Source organism: Acinonyx jubatus, chromosome B3 (assembly GCF_027475565.1).
Source record: "Acinonyx jubatus isolate Ajub_Pintada_27869175 chromosome B3, VMU_Ajub_asm_v1.0, whole genome shotgun sequence".
In the NCBI taxonomy this organism is placed as follows: domain Eukaryota; kingdom Metazoa; phylum Chordata; class Mammalia; order Carnivora; family Felidae; genus Acinonyx; species Acinonyx jubatus.
The window spans coordinates 60,627,390-60,651,148 of record NC_069386.1 but is presented as its reverse complement, the minus strand read 5'-3'; the positions used below and the strand labels follow the sequence as shown (position 1 = coordinate 60,651,148).

Here is a 23,759-nt window from a genome sequence, read left to right as displayed (position 1 = left end):
ATCCCAAGCAGGCTCCGCATGGTCAGTGCAGAGCCTGACGCAGAGCTTGAACTCACAAACCGAGATCATGACCTGAGCCGAAATAGAGTAGGATGCTTAAGCAACTGAGCCACCCAGGTGCCCCCAGCCCTAGTTTTTGGTTGTTTTTTTTTTTTAACAGAACAAGCCTTTTGATTTAAACAATTTTTTTTTCAAGTTTATATTGAAAGACAAAGCAAGAGGAGGAAGCAGGAGAGAGAGAATCCCAAGCAGGCTGCATGCTGCCAGCACAGAGCCCGATGTGGGGCCTGAGCCCACAAACCATGAGATGATGACCTTGAGAGCCAGACGCCCCAGACCAAAAAGCTTCATTTTTTCATTTAGCTTTCTGACTCTGTGCTTGTGCCTTCAACACTTTCACAATGATTTTCTGCTCTTTAATAAGGAAAGCATGCTTGATCCTATCACAAACACACTTAGCACATGTGGAACCACCCTAGGCCCTGCTGTTTTCTCCTTGTAGACCACCTCATAAGAACTGTAGGTCTCACAGCATGAACTCCTTGAAGCCAGCCTGAGCACACACACCACACGCTGATTCTGATGCTTTCCCAATCTCCTTGGTGTAACAGTAAATTATTCTATTCCAGGGGTTTGGGACACCTTAAGTTTTGTTAGAGGCTGTATTGTAGGACAGCATAAGATGGGATGTCAAATGCTGGACCATTGTGAATGCCTATGATGCCATCTCCAGAAGAGGGAAAAACCAGCCCTAGTTTTTAATCCCTATTTTATAAGAAGAGCTTATGTAAATTCTTTACATTTATGGCTAGAAGTATCCAAAATATCACTAGAAGTATCACTATCCTATTGTGATAGGAATCCAAATAGTTTGGTTCCAGAGCATGCTCACTTTCTAGCTTGCTATCCCATGCTTTTCAAAGGTGGAAAGGAAGTGTAGTTTTCACTCTTTGTCATACATCTATGTTTGAACTTTTTTCTAGAATAAGCACATAATTTGTATTTGGGGAAAAAAACCTATTTAAAACCAGCCAGCTTAATTTGACGTAAAGTTCGAGCATTTAAATTTCTATTTGTCTGCCAAATCAGCAAATCCAGAGGTTATGGAAAATAGCTACGTAAGAACATACACACACACACACAAAACAGGATAATTCAATACAGTATTAATTTCTTATGTCTCATTCTTGAGTAGAAAATAAGAGTTTTTCTGGTACTATTTGTTGCCAGAGGTTTCACCCTTGTTTATGGAATCAGATTTTGCAACTCAAAAGCATAAAGCAAGTCAGAATTTTGTTTAAAATTTTTAATTTTTAGAGCGAGAGGGTGCAAACAGGGCAGGGGCAGAAGAGAGAGAGAGAGAGAGAGAGAGAGAGAGAGAGAGAGGGAATTTTAAGCAGGCTCCATGCTTAGTGTGGAACCAGATACAGGGCTTGATCCCACAGCTCTAGATCATGACCTGAGCCGAAATCAAGAGTTGGACACTCAACCAACTGAGCCACCCAGGCATCCCAAATTTAAAATACTTTTAAAGGGAAATGTCCTTTATGTAGTATAAAATGGAAAAAAAAATTTTTTTAAATGCTGCTAGCTACAGCTGAACCAAGTCAACCTGGCTATATCATGTCTCAATTGTGCTCTTGCCAGTCCCTCAGTGGTCTGCTAGCTGAACCTATAACCCATGCTCCACAAGACAACCATAGTAAGGTTCTACAAAAGTAAAACCAATCCTATCACAGGCCTCCTCTAAAATTCTTCAAGGGCTTCCACTGTTCTTGTGATAACAACCACCATCCTTCAGGAGGACAGTAAGTCCTCGCACCGCTGGTTTCTGACCACTGGTGTAACTCCTGCAGACCTTCTTTTATGGACCTTATAGGGCCTTTGCACATGTTTCTCCCTCCATTACCTTATTAACTCCTACTCTGTAAGACCACTGCTGAAATGTCACTTCCTCAGAGAGGTCTTTCTTGACCTCCAGACCAGGTCCGTTACATGCTGTATGTGCTTGTAGCTCTATGTCCCTTTTCTTCAAAATCCTTACTACACTAGTAATTTCACATGTATTCATTGGTTATTTGAATGTCCATCTCTGTTGAGACAATAAGCTCTGTGCAGGTAGAGAGTGGCTGTTTTGGCTTAACTGTTATCCCCAGAAGCTAGTATAATATCTTTATTGAATAATATGATAAGCTACTGAGCCCATGTGCTACATAAAGCAAAATAGAAAAAACAGCATTTTGGTGAATGATGTTTATCATTCCTTTATTACCTGGTTAAGCTCAGTTTACAAATGAAAAGAGAAAGATAAATTGTATATTTTCCAGTTAACTTATTGAATATTACCTATAAAATATGTATGTACCTGTATTTTACATAAGAAAAAAAGTGGTTTCTCAGTCTTTACCTAACAAATGCACATCTTTATATCAGAGCATTCACGGGACATTGTCTCCCCATCAACCTAAATTCGCAGCAAAAGAGGGTTTCAGAAATAAACATTTATGAAATTTACAAGCTAAAATAAGTTCTTAAGACAAATAGCTATAAAACCTAGACAGGGTGGGCCAGGGAGACTCAGTTGGTTAAGTGTCTGACTCTTGATTTCGGCTCAGGTCATGATATCACAGTTGTGGGAGCCAGCCCCATGCCAGGCTCTGCGTTGACAGCACAGTGTGGAACCTGCTTGGGATTCTCTGTCTCTGCCCCTCTCCCGCTCATGCTTGCTCACTCAAAATATATAAACATTAAAACAAGCAAACAAAAGCTAGACAGAAGGCTCTTTAGTTTCTCATCTTCTAGAACAGGCTTCACAAATCATCTGGACAATCAGCCTAGACAAAATCCTAATAAACCACATTTCTCATCCATTCTTGAAGCCAATCTTTCTTGCGAATTGATCAAACAGCACCTGTTGTTGAAGATAGCAACAAGGACTCACCCTGATACTTTAAAAAAAATATTTATTTATTAATTTATTTATTTACCGACCCTAATACTTAAACTCTGATTCTGGATCAGTTTTCTGGCTTGGGCTGGTCAGGAGTTACTTCCTTCAGAATCTTCATCAGTGAATTTAAGTGAGTATGAGTTAACATTATCTTCTCTTTCAGCTAGGAAAAAAAATAAATAGGTATCAGGGCATCTTAAGCTTAACACTCAATTTGGTGATTCTAAAAGCCATTTCAAATTTAAACTAGTGATTGGGAGTTGGCAATGTCTCAACATATTTCATAAATATGTTTCTTCTATTTCTGAAAGAACTTTATGGTACAAACTCGGAGCACAATGAGATCCTTAGATACAAAGTTCATGTGAAAAAAGACCAGCCACTGCTGAGTGTCACTGCTTCAGTCTCTCTCCTATCTACCTCTTAACATCAGGTTTAAACTCCAAATACTGGAAAGGAAGACAAGAATAAGGTGGAGTAAGAAAGCTTACGGAGAGAAGCATCAACTAGTCTTCCTTTCCTTTCCTAGTGGCAAGAATCTAACTTTTTTCCTTTGTTTCCGGTAACAAATGCTTTTGTTTGATATTCTGCCAATGGTCTTCAAAAGTAGCCCTGTTAAGAACATATGTTTGGTGTAATTAGACAATTTTCAATAGTTCTTTCACCTATGAATAGCTATATCTAGAACCAAACTTAGTGGTATTATTCAGCATAAAATATGAAATACAGAATTACGGAGGATTATCTGTTGAAGTTGGGTTAGCAAAAGTCTTATTTCTGACATAATTTGCACCATACACTAAATCTCATTTTTATCATCCAAGATACAAAAACAATCAAAATTCATCAGGAACTATGACTTAAACAAGTAACTCTAGAGCCTCTCCTTTGTTTGGGGATACCCTTGGATTGGTGAATCATTTCTCTATTGCTGCTTTCAAGATTTTTTTTTTTGTCCACATTTTTACTATGATATGTTGGGGTATAAATAAATCTCTTCTGTGTTTATCCTACCTGGGGCTCATTGAGGTCTTGGATATGGAAATTTATGTTTTTCATCAAATTTGGGAATTTTTCAACTATTTCCTGGGACATTTTTTCTACTTCTTTCTCTTTTCTTCTGCTATTTAGTCCCTTTACCAAAGAATTTTTAGGTATGCATGTTGTTTTTTTAGAAAATGCTATTGTACACTTAGGTAAACTACAGTTTCGTATAAGCATAACTTTTATATGCACTGGAAAACCAAAATATTAATCTGACTTGCTTTGTATTATGGTATTTGTTTTATTCTGGTGGTCTAGAACTGAACCCACAATATTTCTGAGGTATGCCTGTATTATAGTAAATATACAACCATCATGAAATTTTACCTCTGCAATCTTTTCTGGTAGAGATAAGTTGTGAATATCCATCTCAGATGCATTTACTATGGCCTTTGTTTTTAAGAGATAGCTGGATAGAAAATATATAAAGAAAATATTAGTATCATACTACAGATAAGATTATTAGTGAACCAAACTTGCCCTCTAAAATAACATGTCAGGCAAGGACCGCCTTCTTACAGATTTCCATTTGAGCATTCATAATGTGTCTTTTAGGAAAAACAAATCCTCAACTAAGAAATCAGAGAGATTGTGTGTTTTATCTCACCCCTTGCCAGCCAGGAGACAAAATAACCCCACAACAAACTAAAGACAAAAACCAGGGTCCTATGAAGAATTCTGATGAGTATAAGCTTCACAGTCCACCAGTAGATCGTGTAGCAGTTAGAAGAAAAGTAATCATATTGTGACAACACTGTTGGTTGCCTATCCAGTAGCCATTCCTAACTTGTTTTTGGCTAACAGAACCTAGATTTCATTTAGGGCAGGAGTATGCCCAATAGTAGGAGATGAATAATAACTGCTCTGAGCCAAGTGTGCAATCTTACTCTCCACTGTCACATATTTGCTCTCCTGCCTTAAGGCAATCATGGGACATAGTTTGGCCAATAATAAGGAAATTTTTGCTAAAGAGACCATTCACTGTGTTCCCATTTCCCATATCCTTTTCCTTCCAGTTGGGGATGCTATTGTCTATGAATGTAATGCTTATAACTGTCACAGCCTACAAGAAGAAAACCAGAGATGCTCACCCAGAGCTCTATTGTGGCTAAGCCACTAGAAGACTCCTGGGGTGGCCAACCACCCCCACCCTTACTTGTTAAAGCCACCATCAGTCAGGTTTAATTTTTCCTAGCAACCAAATTCATTCTGACACACAAAGACATAGATTTATTATCTTTCCAGACTTGTGCTACCTATACTTTCCTAATTTCTACTTAGTCAGAAAGAATATACTGACCTTTGAGTCCCAACTCCTTATTTTAAAGAAATTCCTTAAAATCCTATTATACTTTTAAAATTTACATTAAAAATTTTTGTTACTAAAAACTTAACTTCCTTGTGCAAAAACTCAATTACAGCTCACCTGGAACAACTACTTATAACTTTCTGAAGAAGACTTGAGGTTACTAATAACACAGTTAGAAATAACTTTTCACCCTCTTTAAACTTAGGTCTTATTTGGGGTGCCTGGGTGGCTCAGTAGGTTAAGGGTCTAACTTTGGCTCAGGTCATGATCTCGCGGTCTGGGGGGTTCAAGTCCCGTGTTGAGCTCTGTGCTGACAGCTCAGAGCCTAGAGCCTGCTCCAGATTCCGTGTCTCCCTGTCTCCCTGCCCCTCCCCAACTTGTGTTCTGTCTCTCTCTCTTTCAAAAACAAATAAACATTAAAAAAATTTTTTTTAAAGAAATTATTTAAGAAATTAGAAAATGAAAGTAAGTTATCAATCCATTTGAAGTATATATTTTCTGTTGAAAATTTGCAGTAAAGAAAAAAAAATTGCGGGCGCCTGGGTGGCACAGTCGGTTAAGCGTCCGACTTCAGCCAGGTCACGATCTCGCGGTCCGTGAGTTTGAGCCCTGCGTCAGGCTCTGGACTGATGGCTCAGAGCCTGGAGCCTGTTTCCGATTCTGTGTCTCCCTCTCTCTCTGCCCCTCCCCCGTTCATGCTCTGTCTCTCTCTGTCCCAAAAATAAATAAATGTTGAAAAAAAAAAAAAGAAAAAAAAATTGCACCGAGGAACAAATAGTATACCTAATGCACATTGAACAACCTTGTGAGTGAAAGATGGGCTTTATGAGTTTTATTGTTTAGTCACCCAAAACTCACCTAGAAACACCTATCTAAGCACATTAAGTGAGAAAAAGGATGGGCATCTGGGTGCTTCAGTTGGTTAAGGGTCTGATTTTGGCTCAGGTCATGAAGTTTGTGAGTTTGAGCCACAATGGGCTCCATGCTGACAGTGCAGAGCCTGCTTCAGATTCTTTCTCCCTCTCTGGCCTTCTCCCACTCATGCTGTTTCTAACTCAAAAATAAGTAAAAACATAAAAAGAGAAAAAGGAAACTTCATGTTTAATGAAAGGAAAATGAGTTTTAGTGTTAAGACAGATTAAAATCTCAGCTCCCCTCTCTGAGACCCAGTGTTCTTCTATTAAGAACTCAAGTGAGGTAAGCTTAATATCTGGCATAAACACATAAAGTAGGTCATCAATGGCTATTTTTTTAAATTACTTAATTTAAATGTTTATTTATGACAGAGAGACAGAGAGAGAGAGAAACCCAAGCAGGCTCCCTGCTGCCAGCACAGTGTCCGATGTGGGACTCGAACCCACGAACTGTGAGATCATGACCTGAGCCAAAACAGAGTCGGACACTCAACTGACTGACCCACCCATGAGCCCCAATGTTTATTTATTTTTGAGAGAGAGAAAGAACGTGCACACACAGGGGAGGGGCAGAGAGAGGGAAAGAAAGAATCCCAAGCAGGTTCCTCACTGTCAGCACATAGCCTGACATGGGCTCTATCACGGACCATGAGAACATGACCTGAGCTGAAATCAAAGTCAGACGCACAGCCGACTAAGCCACCCAGGCAACCCTCCCCCACTTTTTTTTTAAATGATCAAGAAAAGACTATAATAGATGTTTCAATTTGTTATAATAAACGAAAAAGCTTAAGTGAGGGGCACCTGGGTGGCTCAGTTGGTTAAGTGTCCGACTTCAGCTCAGGTCATGGTCTCAGGGGTTTGTGAGTTTGACCCCACATCAGGTTCTGTGCTGATAGCACAGAGCCTGCTTCTGATCTTCTGTCTTCCTTTCTCTGCTCCTCCCCTGAGCTTGCACACGTGTGCACTCTCTCAAAAAATAAACATTAAAAAAGTAAGCTTTAAAAAAAAAAAGTAGGGGTGCCTGGGTGGGTCAGTCAGTTGGGCGTCCAACTTCGGCTCAGGTCATGATCTCACAGCTCATGGGTTCGAGCCCCGCGTCGGGCTCTGTGCTGACAGCTCAGAGCCTGGAGCTTGCTTCGGATTCTGTGTCTCCCTCTCTCTCTGCCCCTCCCCCGCTTGTGCTCTGTCTCTGTCTCTCAAAAATGAATACATGTAAAATAAATAAATAAATAAATAAATAAGCTTAAGTGAAAGTAGTATTAGGAAGATAAAGAAATATCCAAAGTACTACATAAGAAGGAATAATAAGTAGTGTACTTTGTCTGATTCTATGAGGCCACATGGTCAGTATTTTTTTTTTTTTACCTTCCTGTGGGTATCTATCTGCATCATTCTTTTCTCCAGACAAGATTTCTCTGCATCTACATGTACAACATAGAAAATAGCTATCCTAAACCTAGAGCTTTCATTTCCCAACTTCAGCACCAGTACCATTTACAAATGACCAATGTCTCTGGGTCCTTATTTCAAATTCCTAGAGTAGAAAGCCTAATTTGCTTAGCTTAGGTGAGGTATTCATTCTTGATCCCATCACCTGGGAATGATATCTATCACACACGATAAAAATAAGGATACAAGGTCCCACTCTATGGGGAGAGAAACAGAGGCTGGGCACAAATCAGTAAGTGTCTATTACAACATTATTTTGCAAAAGCTTACGTTCCAGTAGTTTCTATAATGAAAGAATATCCTCTCATTTATTCCAAGGTATGATTAATAAGACATGGTATGATTACAAGACATCTAAAATGAGCATAACATTATGAGACTTTATTTTGGTCCCACTGCCCATCTTTTTGTGTAAACGACAATGCCTGGCTTTAGCATTTTCTTTGGTACACACATTCTGTTTTTTCAGGAAGTTCTTTTAACATGTATTTGATAAAGAATATCTAAGTCTACTCACCATATCATTTTGTCACTGGAAAGGCAGAAGTGACCTCTCAAGGCAGCCAGAGCAGCATGGGTAGAATACAAATGGAAACCAATGGGAATCCCACAGGAAGTACAGAATAAAAGGTTGTAAATGCTAGAAGAAAAAATGGAATATGGATAAGAAAAAAAATCAGAGAAGAAATATAAAATAACCAGTCTCTGGAAACTATGTCTCCTAAAAACTATGCTATAATAGGACCGAGCCTGAAGAAATGTCACATTCACAAAAGGTTAACTCAGGTTTTAATAAAATTACATCCTAGATTACAGATTCTCTTGTGGATTCTGGCCACAAAAGCAATTATGGATATATAATTGTCAGTTCAATAGAATAATTTACATTTGAAAAGCAGAAAAAGAGCTAACTAATCAGATTAATATTTAAACATATAAAACTATACATGACCAGGGGCGCCTGAGTAGCTCAGCAGGTTAAGCCTCTGACTCTTGATTCAGCTCAGGTCATGATAGGATCTCAGGAGCCTCGGGCTCTGTGCTGACAGAGGAGAGTTTGATTGGGATTCTCTCTCTCTCTCAAAAATAAATAAACAAAAAACCCCACAAACTACACATAACCATACAAATTAGCTACCATCAAACCAATTTCCAGTATAAGGAAAATAATTAAATTGATTGGGGCTTACTAAACAATTAATAGAACTCAAATCAAGAATTTTCTTATGCAGATGTAACAAAAAATTAACTTAAAAATACCCAGACAAAATGCCAATAGAGCAGGGCGGGGGGGGGGGGGGGGGGGTAGAAATCCTATTACCCTAGCCAAGGCATTTTTTTTTTTAATCCTCTGAAAGATTATTGGATGTGGAAACAGTTACACCACTTGGGTAAGTCATTAACCATATTTGCTGGTGTGTAAGACATATTCAAATAATACAAAGAAATGTTTTAAGAAAAAACTAAGTGTGTTTCATCATGCATGTACTGAAAACAATTTTTTTTTTAATTTTTTACTTATTGGGGTTCCTAGTGGTTCAGTCAGTTAAGAGTCCAACTCTTGATTTCAGCTCAGGTCATGATCTCAGGGTCATGGGCCCGAGTTTCATGTTGGGCTCCACACTGGGCACAGAGCCTGCTTAAGATTCTTTCCCTCTCCCTCTACTGCGTGTGTTTTCTCTCTCAGTCTAAAATTGATTTATTTAAGTAGTCTCTACCCCCAATATGGGGCTTGAACTCACCACCCCAAGAGCAAGAGTCACAAGCTCTTCCAACTGAGCCAGCCAGGCACCCCTTGAAAATAATTTTAAAGTAGCTTGATACAGGAAAAAATTATTTTTGTAAACATAATATATTATGCAGTAAAATTGCATTAATAGAGTATAAAAATCACTTGACTAAAAAAAATTCCTGTCAATGGACACTAAAAAAAATAAACGTAATATCCCAAATTCATTGGTAAATTAAGTCCCATACCACACATGTAGTACTGTATATTTGTGAGTATAGTAACCAAAAAGCAAGCCATGAAATAAAGTTGCATCAGGGCACATGGGTGGCTCAGTTGGTGAAGCATCCAACTCTTGATATTCAGCTCAGGTCATGATCTCACAGTTCATGAGTTTGAGCCCCACAATGGGCTCTGCGCTGGCAGTGCAGAGTCTGCTTGGGATTCTCTCTGTCCCTCTCCCACTTTCTCCCTCTCTCTCAAAATAAATAAATAAACTTAAAAAAAAAAAAAAAAGAAAGAAAGTTGCATTAATTTAAATTAATTCCTATGCAGGAATTAATGGTATCAGACAAATCACAGTACCTATAGAAAAATGTCTCAGAGAAACTAATATATAGAACAGAGCAAAATGTGAAAAAAATTCCCAAAATATGCTTGTGTGTGCAATATAACATATTTCATTGAATATTAGTCTGCTAATGGCTCAAGTCCTTCAAAATGAAGGTATGCATTACCACACCAAAGAACTATGACCAGCTGAGTGCTTGCTGAAGGCAAGGGGATATATATGGGTAGTGGAAGAAGTTAGTTATAAATATCAGCTATGACCTAGTAACCAGTTACAGAAATGAGGACTGTGATTGTCATGAGTATTTCCTCCTTAGTTATGAGTATGTGTTTTTGCATGTTTATCTCTTTTCTTCTCTCTTATTCCCTTACTGTGTAACATAAGATCATACTATTATATCATACTATATCAAACTATTTATTATTAATTTTACTTTACAGTATAAATTATGAGATATCAAGGAGAAATGTAAACATCACTCAAGGACTTTATTTCCTCTTCCAGAGAAGGGATTAGTATGTTTTCAGTTGTATGCAGGACAGTTGTAACATGTTAGAATTATGACCTTGGTATTGTCTTTATTTGCAGTCTCGTATGGTTTTAGGAAATGTGTGTGGTTGCCAAGTTAACAAGTGATAGTTACATTTTATGTGTCCACTTAACTAGGTCATATGGTGCCCAGTTAGGTCAAATACTCTGAACGTGTTTGTGAGAGTGTTTTTGAATGAGATTAACATTTGAATCAGTAGACAGATTTGGGATGGCCCTCATCTCATCAGCTGAAGGTCTGATGAATTAGAACAAAAAGGCTAATCCTTTCAGGAATAAGGGGAAACTCCTCTTGTCTGACTGATTTAAGCTGGAACATTGGTTTTTTCCTTAGCCTTTGGACTTGAACTGAAAAGTAGGCTCTTCTTCTGTCTAGACCCTTCTGGCTTTTGGACTGGAAGTTACACCTTTGGCTTTCCTGGTTCTCAGGCTTGTGGACTTGGACTAGATCTAAACCACTGGCTCTCCTGTGTCTCCAGTTTGCCAACTACAGCTCTTGGGAATTCTCACCCTCCATAATCACAGGAACCATTTCCTGATAATAAATCTCTTCCTACCAAATCCCATGGCTCTCCTTATTCTAAAAGTATACGAACACATGGGAATTTCCCTCCAGTGTTTTCTAAACCATCTACATCAGTACTGCCCAAAAGGGACATAATGTGAGGCACATAAGTAATGTAAAATTTTCTATTAGTCTTGTTAAATTCAGGGGAACAGGTAAAATTAGCCTTAATACATTTTATGCTACCCAATATATCAAAAATATCATTTCAACATGTCATCAATATTTTTAAACTATTAATTTTTTTGTATTAAGTCTTCAAAATCTAGTGTATATTTGCACTCATAGCATTTCTCAATTCAGGATGGCCACATTGTAAGTACTCAATAGCTACATGTGGCTAATGGTCACAGTACTGGATACCATGTGCCTAGATGCCTTATCCTACTTTAAGAAGATATTTGGAGAACATCTGCTTCTGGCCCCAAATGACCCAATTCCAAGCAAGCCACCACTCTTTTCCTACCTGTTCCCTTTAGGTGGGAAGAGGACACTCTGGTAAGTATCTTTCAACTGGGAAAAGGGAGCTGCAAAGCTCTTTCCAATTACTGGGTAAAGTAACAATTCCCGTACTTTAACCCAAAAACTGAACCAAACTGTGGTCAGAATGAACTGTCTTGCCGTTAAAGCCAACATTCAAAATTGAGGAGCCTTCTAATAATAAATTATCTGAGTACTTTGTTTTCACTTGTAGATCACAGCAGAGACTGGATGCAAAGTTTACCCTGCAGTATTCAAGTACATAACATTCAACTTGTGTTTTTCCCCAGGTTCCCAGGTTACAGAAGAATTAGTCCTGCCATGGCTTATTACGAACTGCAGATAAAATACAAATTTAAAAGTTTTACTTATCTCAAAGGATTGTAGTTTATAGTGATTCTCTCTACACACCAAAAGGTACTTTTCTCCCTTTTTCCCTACTGGACATTACTTTCTTAGCCTCACTTCCCTTGCACAAACCACTAGGGAGATGTGGCCCTCAGAAAGATGTTAAAATGTGCACACAACTACAACCAACTTTTCCATTTCACTGAAAAGTTCCTACAAGTCTCAAACAGGTAAAAGGAACATCCCTCAAATACACTGTATGGATAGAATAAACTTTTCTTGTTCCTTTGTGCACGTCGGTTCCCCGCTTCTCCGTGTTATTAATATAAGGGCTAGAAACCAAAGGAGAACTCTCAGTACATACCTGCCTTTGAGCGAACCTTCAATGCCAACTAGGAAGGGAGTTTCCAAAACCACGTTGTTTGTGACTCCTGGGTAAATAAATAGAAGTCAGAATGAATACCTGTGAAGCCTTGAAAAGGAAAACCTACCCGCTACAAACAGATTCACCATGGCCACAAAAAACATGAAAAGTTGCCCCCCACTCTTGGCAAAGGCGTTAATTTCCTTACAAATCTTCACCCCATTTTCTTCACCACCCTGCTCTCAACCATCCCGTGACAAAGCGGGTGCACCCTCTCCGCCTTCCTCCTGTCTTCTTCAGACTCCGTCCCCACTCACTGGAGAATACCACGGTCCCGAGGGACGGCGACAGGTCCCAGGCGAGGTGCACAGAGTCAGCGAGTACTGCGTGGCACTGTGCACACTGGAACACGGCGCACCTCTCGGGCTGCAGCCACGACGGCAGCTGCGGTCTGCCTGGCTGTTCCTCCGCCCCCAAGCCTGCGGGGCCAAGCGGCGAGGACCCGTTCACCACCTGCGTGTCCCACTCCATAGAAGTTGTACAAGAGAGTTCCTCAGTTGAATTCTTGGCGCCATCACAAACGTTACCCTGCGACAGCATCGCATAAAGTGAGTGACAACGCCGCCTCGGCCGAGCGGCCATCTTTCTGCAGCCCCCGCCTCAGCTTCGAACAGACACTTGACCACGCCCACACACGGTTCCTGTATCCTCATTGGACACCGTGAGCCGAGGCTTTGCCCTGCGCACGCTTTCTGGACACGCCCTTCGGCGCCAAAGTGTTAATGAGGGGTGGGGGGGGAAATCGCAGGCCTCCTGGGAGGGGAATCTTCGTTTCTATTGGTCAACGCCAGGAGACCCCGCCTTCAAGACATTTTTAACCAATAGAAGTACAGCATTTTCAATTTAAACTCTCTATAAAGTTCGGTTTAGTCAACGCTCAAAGTGGCGCCAGAGCTTTGAACGGCGCTGTTTAGTTTAGAGTGTCCGTGCTATCCAGGTCGCTTGGATGCAGCTCGACATGACTGTACCCTCCTTTGAGGAGCTGGACACCTTCAAATACAGCGACCTGCAGAATTTGGCCAAGAGTCTGGGCCTCCGGGCTAACCTGAGGGTAGGTAGCAAGTAACCCGCGGGGCAGGTTGAGCGTTCTCGGAGAGGTGGTAGGAAGAGACCGAACGGGAAACTCGGTAGAGGTGGTAGGAAGAGACCGAACGGGGAATGAGGCAGCTGTCCCACCAGCTGGGGAAACGGAGAGGGAGCCATAGTATTCACCTTATTTTGAGGCTGACTTTTCTGGGGGCTCACATAGGCCTTGACTTCGCAAGCGTTTGTTTGTTTTGGTTTTATTGGACGTACTCTGGAATTTTGTCTCCGAGGCTGTAAAATGTTGAGGGGGAACTGTGCGGATTCATTTTGGGAGTGGGGTTTATATATTCTTCGGTGGAGTTTTCACACAAAATTCTTAGGGTACTCGAGATTTGTTCTGCAGGGTGTGGGTGTGGTATTTACAGAGTGAATGCCTAAATTAGGTATTACAAATGCTTTTAAGTGATTAAAACAAAATAATTAGTGCCCAGGTACTTGTTGGGGCTTAATTAAATAAAGGAGTGTCTTTGGAGATATTTCTGAGCTTTAGTCTTTAATGGCTCCCCAATACTATTTCATAAAGCCTTAATTCTTTACCTTAAATCCCATCAGCTTTCTGCATTCTAGCTGGAATCTTATCCAAGACAGCATCCAAACTGTACTGCTCTCTGAACACCTGACACCTTTGTCCATCTTTCTGTCTTTGCTAATTTTGATCCTTTGGCCCCATATCCCCTTGTCTTTCCCTCTTCTTTATTTGCATTAATAACTTTCAAATGCTCTTCAGAGTCCATCAGAAATATCACTGACTTGGCACTTCGTCTCCTCCTCTTCAGTTCCTTGGCCATAGGTCCACTACCCCAGTAATTCCAGGAACTCTGTGTGCTTTTAACGCAGTTTAATTTCAAGTACTCTCTTTGAGCACTTTTAGGCTTTCACCTCTGGTTATTTGTGTATTAAATTATCTTCACTAAAAGTTAAATTCCTTGAACAAGAATCTCATCCATGTTCCTTGGAAGTCTTACAACACTAAGCACAGTGCATTTTATATAGGAGATGCTGAATAATTATTTTCAATCACTTCTTGGCAGTGCTAGATTAATGCCCTAGAGGGTGGCAAGAGAGTTACAGTGGAGGCTTGCTGAGTTCAGAGCTCTGGATGACATTAAGGCCCCACAACCATTTGGATCTCTAAAGAGCTATTCCAAGAGAGATAGATTCCTAAAAGCCTCACCTGTAGTCTCTTGAGGCACCTAATCTGCATTAGCTGATTAGTCACCTGTTTTTATAGAGTGGCATAGTAAAGTATTTCAGGCCACCACAGACCCCATTGCCTTTCTAGCACACAGTATCTGGCACATAGTAGGTAGGTATCAATAAATAGATTTTTTAAATTTTTTAAAATGTTTATTTTTGAGAGAGAGAGAGAGAGCACGATCAGGGGTGGGAGGTGGGGCAGAGAGAGAAAAGAGAATCCCAAGCAGGCTCTGCACTGTCAGCACAAAGCCACATGTGGGGCTCAAGCCCACAAACTGTGAGATCACAACCTGAGCAAAAGTCAGACACTCAACCGACTGAGCCACCAGGCACCCTAAAATTTTAATTTATTTTTTATTTTAGACAGCAAGCAGGGGAGAGGGGCAGAGGGACAGAGAAAGAACCTTAAGCAGGCTCCATGGTCAACACGGAGCTGTATGTGGAGCTCAATCCCATGACCCTGGGATCATGACCTGAGTCGAAATCAAGATTCAGATGTTCAACTGACCCAACCACCCAGGCACCCCTCAATAAATATTTCTTGAGAGGTACTGTTTCCCCAAAGTTGACCATACACTGATTATAACCAACTATAAAAAGAGACTTTTGAGACAGTTGACGAAAATTAAACTTGGACTAGGTATTAAGATATTGTTAATTTTTTGGAGTATTATGGTATTGTTATGTTCCCCCCTCTTTTTTTTTTTAATTTTTTTTTTTAACGTTTATTTATTTTTGAGACAGAGAGAGCATGAACGGGGGAGGGTCAGAGAGAGGGAGACACAGAATCTGAAACAGGATCCAGGCTCTGAGCTGTCAGCACAGAGCCCGACGCGGGGATCGAACTCATGGACCGTGAGGTCATGACCTGAGCCTAAGTCGGCCGCTTAACCGACTGAGCCACCCAGGCGCCCCCCCCCCCTTTTTTTTTAAGGCCTTCTCTCTTGTAATACATGCCAAGTACTTACAGGTGAAATGTTATGACACCTGGGATTTGCTATAAATATTCTAGGACAAAGAGAGGGTAATAAGATGAAGTAAGAACAACAGAATGTTGATAATTGTTGAAACTGGGTGATAGATACATGGGAGTTCATTAGACTATGCTCTCAATTTTATATGTGATTGTAACTTCTTATAACTAAAATGTTTTAAATTATTTACAATTTGTACAGCTTAGGAGCTTGTTAAATCAGTTGGCTTTTTAAGCTCAGAGTATATAAGCAAAATATGAACAAATTGCTCTAAGCAGTGATCAAGATTAGATGATCATTTTGATGATTTAAAAAACTTTTTTAATGTTTATTTAGAAAGAGACTGTGTGTTCAAACAGGGGAAGGGCAGAGTGAGAGAGAGAGAGAGAGAGAGAGAGAGAGAGAGAGAGAGAGAGAGAATGAATATCCCAAGCAGGCTCTGCACTGTCAGCGCAGAGCCAGACAAGGGGCTCGATCCCATGAACCTTGAGATCATGACCTGAGCTGAAATCAAGAGTCAGATGCTAACCCAAGTGAGTCACCCAGGCAGCCCTTTTTTGATTATTTTAAAACACTAAACAGAATAAGATTTAAATAAATTCCATCAGAATGGTAACATTCAAAATAAATTTAGAAGGAAAAATCTTAGCCCTTTTTTTGTGGTTTACCATTGAGAGTAGTGTCTCAATGAAGGAGTCAGTTACTGGTATTTACTGTGTGGCCACTGGTCCTTCTCACTCCTGCCCTGGCTTTCCTGCTCACAAACAAGCCTAGATTACAAAGACTGGCGCCATCTGCATTCTCTTGTAGCTCCCCTTCATCTCCTGCCCAAATTCCAAGCCTGATTAAACCTGGCTAGGTGCTTAATCTTTGTACCTAACCAGCCGACCCTGCCTGGAGAAAATCCCCTGACTTTGCTGACTGAACTTAAATTTATGACCATAAATCATAAAATGAGCATTTGATTCCCCTATACTCCCTTGGTAGTCATTAACTTCTCTATTTTTGAGGACCATTATTTCATATCCTCTCACCTCAAATTGGCTCCCTTCCCTCACTTGACTTTTCCTCATAGGTCATGGAAAAATAGACACAATCAGCTAAGAATTACCTCCTCTTTCCACTATCAAACTATCCAGCCATCCCGCGCCTGTCCCCAATCCCCAAGAACTCTGCCTTTGTGTGAGGGCAGCCTTGCCATTTGTGCTGTGGATCCTGTTCCCTCTTCCAGGGCTATGTGCCTGCAGCTAGCTCCTCTCTCCTATATCAGTTTCTCCCACTCTGGTTGCTCATTTTGATGATATATGCAATCAGGTGTTAATATCCCCCATCTTAAAATAAAACAAAGCTCTCTCATGAGCCCTTGTCCTTCATTTGCTGCCTGATTTCTCTGTTCTGTTTCACTGTAATTGCTGTTACCAAGGCCACCATGCTCTGAACCTTACCAAGCATACAGTTCATCTCTATCTTCCTCTGCTGTTTGGCAGGATCTAATGTTCCTTTTTCCTTAAACCACTTCTTTTGTAGGCTTATTTGATGTTAAGTTTTTTCCTATCTTACCAGCACTTCCTTCTAGCCTTCTCTCTTGCTTTTTCCTCTGCTAAATTTCTAAATGCAGAGTGCCCCAGAGTTGTGTCTTTTCTCTAACTATGCTTTTCCCCAGGTGACCTTATCCACTATCATAACTTTAAATTCATATTGAACTGATGACTCCATATCTCTGGTGGGACCTCTCTCCTGAGGTGCTGACTCCTATCTTTAAGTGCATCTTAAACAGCATGGCCACTTCAAAACAATTAAGGTCTCTTCCCAGTCTCAGTAGATGATTGAGACCCACATTAGAACACTCTTTTAATATACATCCAAATTAGTTAGCATATAGTGCAACAATGATTTCAGGAGTAATTCCCTAATTCCCCCTACCCTTTTAGCCCATCCCTCCTCCCACAACCCTTCCAATAACCCTCTGTTTGCCTCCATATTTAAGAGTCTTTTATGTTTTGTCCCCCTACCTGTTTTTATATTAATTTTGCTTCCCTTCCCTTATGTTCATCTGTTCTGTATCTTAAAGTCCTCATAGGAGTGAAGTCATATGATATTTGTCTTTCTCTGACTAATTTTGCTTAGCATAATACCCTCCAGTTCCATCCATGTTGTTGGAAATGGCAAGATTTCATTCCTTTTCATTGCCGAGTAATACTCCATTGTGTGTGTGTGTGTGTATGATATATATTTACATATGTTTATATAAATATATATACTTTACATATAAATAATAAAATAAATAATTTATATATATAAATATATACAAATCATTTATATATAAATATTACATATTTATATATAATTTTTATATACACATTTATATATTTTATATATATTTATATATTATATATATATGCCACATCTTCTTTATCCATTCATCCATCGATGAACATTTGGGCTCTTTCCATACTTTGGCTATTGTCGATAGGGCTGCTATAAACATTAGGGTGCATGTGTCCCTTTGAAACAGCATACCTGTATCCCTTGGATAAATACTTAGTAGTACAATTGCTGGGTCATAGGGTAGTTCTATTTGTAATTTTTCGGGGAACTTCCATACTGTTTTCCAGAGTGGCTGCACCAGTTTGCATTCCCTCCAGCAGTGCAAAAGAGATCCTCTTTCTCCTCATCCTCACCAACATGTGTTGTTGCCTGAGTTGTTAATGCTAGCCATTCTGACTGGTGTGAGGTGGTATCTCATTGTGGTTTTGATTTGTATTTCCCTGATGATGAGTGATGTTGAGCATTTTTTCATGTGTCGGTTGGCCATCTGGATGTCTTCTTTGGAGAAGTGTCTATTCATGTCTTTTGCCCATTTCTTCACTTGATTATTTGTTTTTTGGGTGTTGAGTTGGTAAGTTCTTGATAGATTTTGGATACTAACCCTTTATCTGATATTGCAAATATCTTCTCCCATTTTGTTCGTTGCTTTTTAGTTTTGATGATTGTTTCCTTCGCTGTGCAGAAGCTTTTTATTTTGATGAGGTCCCAACAGTTCATTTTTGCTTTTAATTCCTTTGCCTTTGGAGATGTGTCAAGTAAGAAATTGCTGCGGCTGAGGACAGAGAGGTTTTGCCTGCTTTCTCCTCAAGGATTTTGAAGGCTTCCTGTCTTGCATTTAGGTCTTTCATCCATTTTGAGTTTATTTTTGTGTATGGTGTAAGAAAGTGGTCCAGGTTCATTCTTCTGCATGTCACTGTTCAGTTTTCCCACCACCACTTGCTGAAGAGACTGTCTTGATTCCATTGGATATTCTTACCTGCTTTGTCAAAGATGAGTTGGCCATACGTTTGTGGGTCCATTTCTGGGTTCTCTATTCTGTTCCATCGATCTGAATGTCTGTTTTTGTGCCAGTATCATACTGTCTTGATGATTACAGCTTTGTAGTATAGCTTGAAGTCTGGGATTGTGATGCCTCCTGCTTTGGTTTTCTTTTTCAAGATTTCTTTGGCTATTTGGGGTCTTTTCTGGTTCCATACAAATTTTAGGATCATTTGTTCTAGCTCTGTGAAGAATGATGGTGTTATTTTGATAGAGATTGCACTGAATATGTAGATTGCTTTGGGTAGTATTGACATTTTAACAATATTTGTTCTTCCTATCCAGGAGCATGGAATCTTTTTCCATTTATTTGTGTCATCTTCAATTTCTTTCATAAGCCTTCTGTAGTTTTCAGTGTATAGATTTTTCACCTGTTTGGTTAGACTTATTCCTAGGTATTTTATGGTTTTGGGGGCAATTGTAAATGGGATCATTTCCTTGATTTCCCTTTCTGTTGCTTCATTGTTGGTGTATAGGAATGCAAGTGATTTCTGTGCATTGATCTTATATCCTGCAACTTTGCCGAATTCATGAATCAGTTCTAGCTGTTTTTTGGTGGAATCTTTTGGGTTTTCCATAGAGAATCATGTAATTTGCAAAGAGTGAAAGTTTGACCTCCTCCTTGCTGATTTGGATGCTTTTTATTTCTTTGTGATGTCTGATTGCAGAGGCTGACTTCCAATACTATGTTGAATAACAGTGGCGAGAGTGGGCATCTCTGTTTTGTTCCTGACCTTAGGGGGAAAGCTCTCAGTTTTTCCCCATGGAGGATGATATTAGCTCTGGGTCGTTCATATATGGCTTTTATGATCTCAAGGTATGATCCTTCTATCCCTACTTTCTTGAGGGTGTTTATCAAGAAAGGATGCTGTATTTTGTCAAATGCTTTCTCTGCATCTATTGAGAGGATTATATGGTTCTTGTCCTTTTATTGATGTGATGAATCACATTGTTTTGCGGATATTGAACAAGCCCTGCATCCCAGGAATAAATCCCATTTGATCGTTGTGAATAATTTTTTTAATGTATTGTTGGATCTGGTTGGCTAATATCTTGTTGAGGATTTTGCATCCATGTTCATCAGGGAAATGGATCTATAGTTCTCCTTTTTAGTGGGGTCTCACATTAGAACACTCTTGATTCTTCTCTTCATGATCCACATCCATCCTCGTAGCCTCTTCCTCCCAATTACTCCTGAAATCTGACATCTGGACACCATCTCCAGTGCTGCAGACCTGGGCCACACACCCTCTTCCCTTGACCACTGCCTCAGCCTGCTGCTTTCCCACCTGTACTCTTGACTCACTTGGTAATCAAGGTGATTGACTTCCTTCACACCTAAAATAAAATCCAGACTCCTGCAAATGTAAGGTGACATACTTGGTTTGATCCTGATTTGGAGGGAAATGTTTAAAAAAGAAAACAGCTGGGGCACCTGGGTGGCTCAGGAGTCAGTTGAGTGTCTGACTCTTTGTCTCAGGTCATGATCCTAGGGTCATGAGATCGAGCCCCATGTGGGGCCCTGTGCTGAGCATGGAGCCTCCTTGAAATTCTCTCTTGCCTTCTGCCCTTCTCCCCATTTGAGCTCTCTTTCTCTTGAAATGAAATTTTAGGGGCGCCTGGGTGGCTCATTCGGTTAAGCGTCCAACTTGGGCTCAGGTCATAATCTCAGTTCATGAGTTTGAGCTCTGCATTGGGCTCTGTGCTGACAGCTCAGAGCCTGGAGCCTGCTTTGCATTCTGTGTCTCCCTCTCTCTCTGCCTCTTCCTTACTCACACTCTGTCTCTCAAAAGTAAATAAACGTTGGGGGAAAAATTTTTTTTAAATGAAATTTTAAGAAAGTCTGTTTCCCCACTGGTCCATCAGTAGAGGTTCCTGGGGAGTGGGGACCTTGTCTGTCCAATTTACCACTCTCTCTCCAGTGCCTGGGACAGTGTGCAGCATAAGTGCTTGTTGAGGGAATGCATGTGTATACTAACACCTGCACTTCCTGCTTGGTTCTTGTGAGCATCACCCCATAACATCAGTCAGCTAGATGCCCTGACTTGGCTCTGCCACAGGCACCTCGTTTCATCATTATCACAAGCTTGGTATTTTCGTGGCATTTTAAGGAGTGTTCTGGAAACCTGTACAACTTCGAACCTATGACAAACAATATTGTATATTTAAAAATTTGCTAAGCTAGGGGCACCTGGGTGGCTCAGTTGTTTGAGTGTCCGATTCTTGATTTTGGCTCGGGTAATGATTTCACGCTCATGGGATGGAGCCCTGCTTCAGGCTCTGTGCTGAGCGTGGAGCCTGCTTAAGATTCTCTCTCTCCCGTTGCCCCTCTCCCCCAACTTACATTCTCTTTACCTCTTAAATTATTATTATTATTATTATTTTGCTAAGGTAGATCTTAGGTGAAGTGTTCTCACCACCAAAAAAAAAAAAAAAAAGATAAAACCCAATGAAGTGGTTGGCAAAAATTTGATAGAAGAACCAAGAATGCCTCAATTTTGCCATGCCAATCATCCCCTTCACAGAGAAGACCCTCAGGTTCAAGAAACAACAGCAAGTAGAAAATAGGTACCACTCTATTACTAGCCAGTATGGTGACTAATAACTTATAGGGCATACTGGTGAACCAGGCTGGAGGATGGGCTTCACACCCTAAGCGCAGCCTCTCCTGTCCCCTGAAGCCTAAACCAAATCTGGATCTCTGCTGTTCTCTCCTGGACACATGGCCAATGATAAATGGTATGAGAAGTGGTGGCTGAGCCCACCTTGAGAAGGAAATCTCTGATTTTCAACTGCCTGGCTGAGTGGAGGAGGAGGAAAAGACAACATAACCAATATGCTTGATCTTTTACAGCACAAGAAAACATAACCAATCAGATTGATAATTCTCTTTCAAGAATGGGATGTTTCCTGGACTGGAAAGAGAAAATAGGAGTCCCTTTCCTCAGGAGCCCTTTAACCATCCTCCTCTCTAAGCCTGCCTGTATTTGGCATTCCTCATCTGAGAGACCCCCACCATGTTCCATGAGCTGCCCAAGCCAGAAACCTAGGTGTAATAAAGTTTCACTATTCCTCAACCCCTATGTTCATACTGATTTTACTTCTTAAAAAGGTTTTGAATCTGTCCATACTGCCTTAACCCTGCTCTAGTTCAGGCCACAGTCCTTTCTAGTTTCCTACAACAGCTTTCCAGATGCTTTCCTGACTTTGTCTTCCTGCCATCAAGTGCATCCTGCACAATGTCCTACCAGAGTAGGACAATTTTGAATAAAGCAAAATTGGTAAAAACCTGTGCTGCTGCGGACTCTTCAGACAATGCCCTTTACTCTAAGGGTAAAGTTTGTATTTTCAAGAGGCTTATAAGGCCTGGCAGGATTGGTCCTTGCCTACTTTCCCAGGGTCCTCTCTCACCATCCCTCCAGCAGCTCCATGCTCTGGCCACTTTGAATTCAAGTTCCACAAACCACCCTCATTCTTGCCTTCCCATATGATTTCTTTACCTCTGCCTTGTAGCCACTGCTGTCCTGTTCATCCTTCACACCTCAGCAGCTACAGACATCATGTCTTTGTCTTAGAACTGGTGTGTCTGGTTACCTCCTGAAGTTGACCCTGACTCGTGGTCCAGATCTTGGTGACTGTGCCCATTTGTGTTTTTGTACAATAGCCTAGGCCTCCCCATGCTGGTTCTCAGCCCCATGCCTCTGTGGTCCTTTCCTCTTTCCCTGTCTCACTTCCCCGTTCTGGTGTGAAATCTATGTGGGGCCAATTCTGTGTTGGTCATCTTTCTGTTCCCAGAGGCTGCCTTGAGGAATACAAGACCAAGAGAATAATTGTCCTCAAAAATGGGAAAGATAGGTTATTATCTTTCTTGCTTACTTGATTTTTGGCCCTACTGATAAAGTCTTTAACCTTCCTGCAGGCAGGCAAATTACTAAAAGCCTTGAAAGCCCACCTTCAACATGAAGCAAAAAAAGAAAATGAGAATCAGGTAAGTAATATTTTTATCACCTATTAAATATTAAAACAATTATATTTAGTTAAAGAGTGATGAGTTAAGACATGATATTTACCCCAAAGAGATAATTACTGGTAATAATAAATCCTTTCATAATAACTGTTATAGAGAAACTGCATATAGCAAGTAATCTGTTGAATAAGATGTTCTCATACAAATGCAAAGGTTAATTATTAGTTGGCAATCATTACAAGAACTAGCCTGGTATGAGCAGGGAAGGAACAGGATTTGAAACCCGAAAAATCCAGGTTAAATAGCAGTTGTCATTTCTTTTTGTGTCATCTTGGAAAACTCAAATGACTAGATTCTTAGTTTTCTGTTCTTTAAAATGGAAATAACATCTGCTTGGCTGAATTGAATATTAAGAGTCAAAGGGTCTGTGAGTAGGGCTTGTGAAAGTGCCCTGTGTGGTGAACTGTAAACCAGAGCTAATGGGAGAGAGCCTGTCCTGGCTGTCTCAGACCTACACCAAAGGTTTTGACAGAGCCAGGATTCTAAACTTGAAATGGACGAAAATAGGGAAAGGCCTTAAGGCCCCGCGCTTTGAAGAGCATCCATAATCTATCTGGAAATGAAGGTAAATATAAAAATGAACCGAAAATGTAATTTTTTCCCTCTCTGTATTTGTCATCTCTATAACTATATTCCAAGTTATAAACATTTAAAACTATTACTATTTAAAATTCTTTTGGCTCCTGGTTTAATTAACTTAAAACAGAAAAAAAAGGATTAATTTTGAATTCTAGCTTTAAGATTCTACATCATATTACTCTCAATCTGCCCCCA

At 40.3% G+C, this 23,759-nt stretch overlaps 2 protein-coding genes and 1 pseudogene across 6 annotated transcripts in view; 1 reads left to right on the top strand and 2 right to left on the bottom strand.

The window, feature by feature from the left end:
- Positions 1-355: 355 nt before the first annotated feature.
- LOC113601789 (60S ribosomal protein L34-like) lies at positions 356-1,301 on the bottom strand (annotated as a pseudogene).
- Positions 1,302-2,956: 1,655 nt separating this feature from the next.
- Positions 2,957-12,917, bottom strand: OIP5 (Opa interacting protein 5). Of its 2 annotated transcripts, XR_008299227.1 has the most exons (6): positions 12,593-12,917; positions 12,276-12,342; positions 8,187-8,309; positions 4,322-4,403; positions 3,442-3,562; positions 2,957-3,113 (listed from the first exon to the last, which is right to left on the bottom strand). XR_008299227.1 is itself a non-coding variant. In XM_015064910.3 (5 exons), the coding sequence occupies exons 1-5, from the start codon at positions 12,915-12,917 to the stop codon at positions 3,018-3,020; spliced, it is 693 nt and encodes a 230-aa protein (XP_014920396.2). In that variant the 3' UTR covers positions 2,957-3,017. The 2 variants fall into 2 exon arrangements, 1 of the variants encoding a protein (XP_014920396.2); XM_015064910.3 differs by lacking the exon at positions 3,442-3,562.
- Positions 12,918-13,254: 337 nt separating this feature from the next.
- NUSAP1 (nucleolar and spindle associated protein 1) overlaps positions 13,255-23,759 on the top strand; it is a 41,386-nt gene continuing 30,881 nt past the window's right edge. For all 4 annotated transcript variants that reach the window (XM_015064905.3, XM_015064904.3, XM_015064903.3 and 1 more), the window contains exons 1-2: positions 13,255-13,386; positions 22,878-22,946. In XM_015064905.3, coding sequence (XP_014920391.2) covers positions 13,282-13,386; positions 22,878-22,946 — 174 coding nt within the window. In that variant the 5' untranslated portion in view covers positions 13,255-13,281. The remainder of the gene's footprint in view (positions 13,387-22,877; positions 22,947-23,759) is intronic.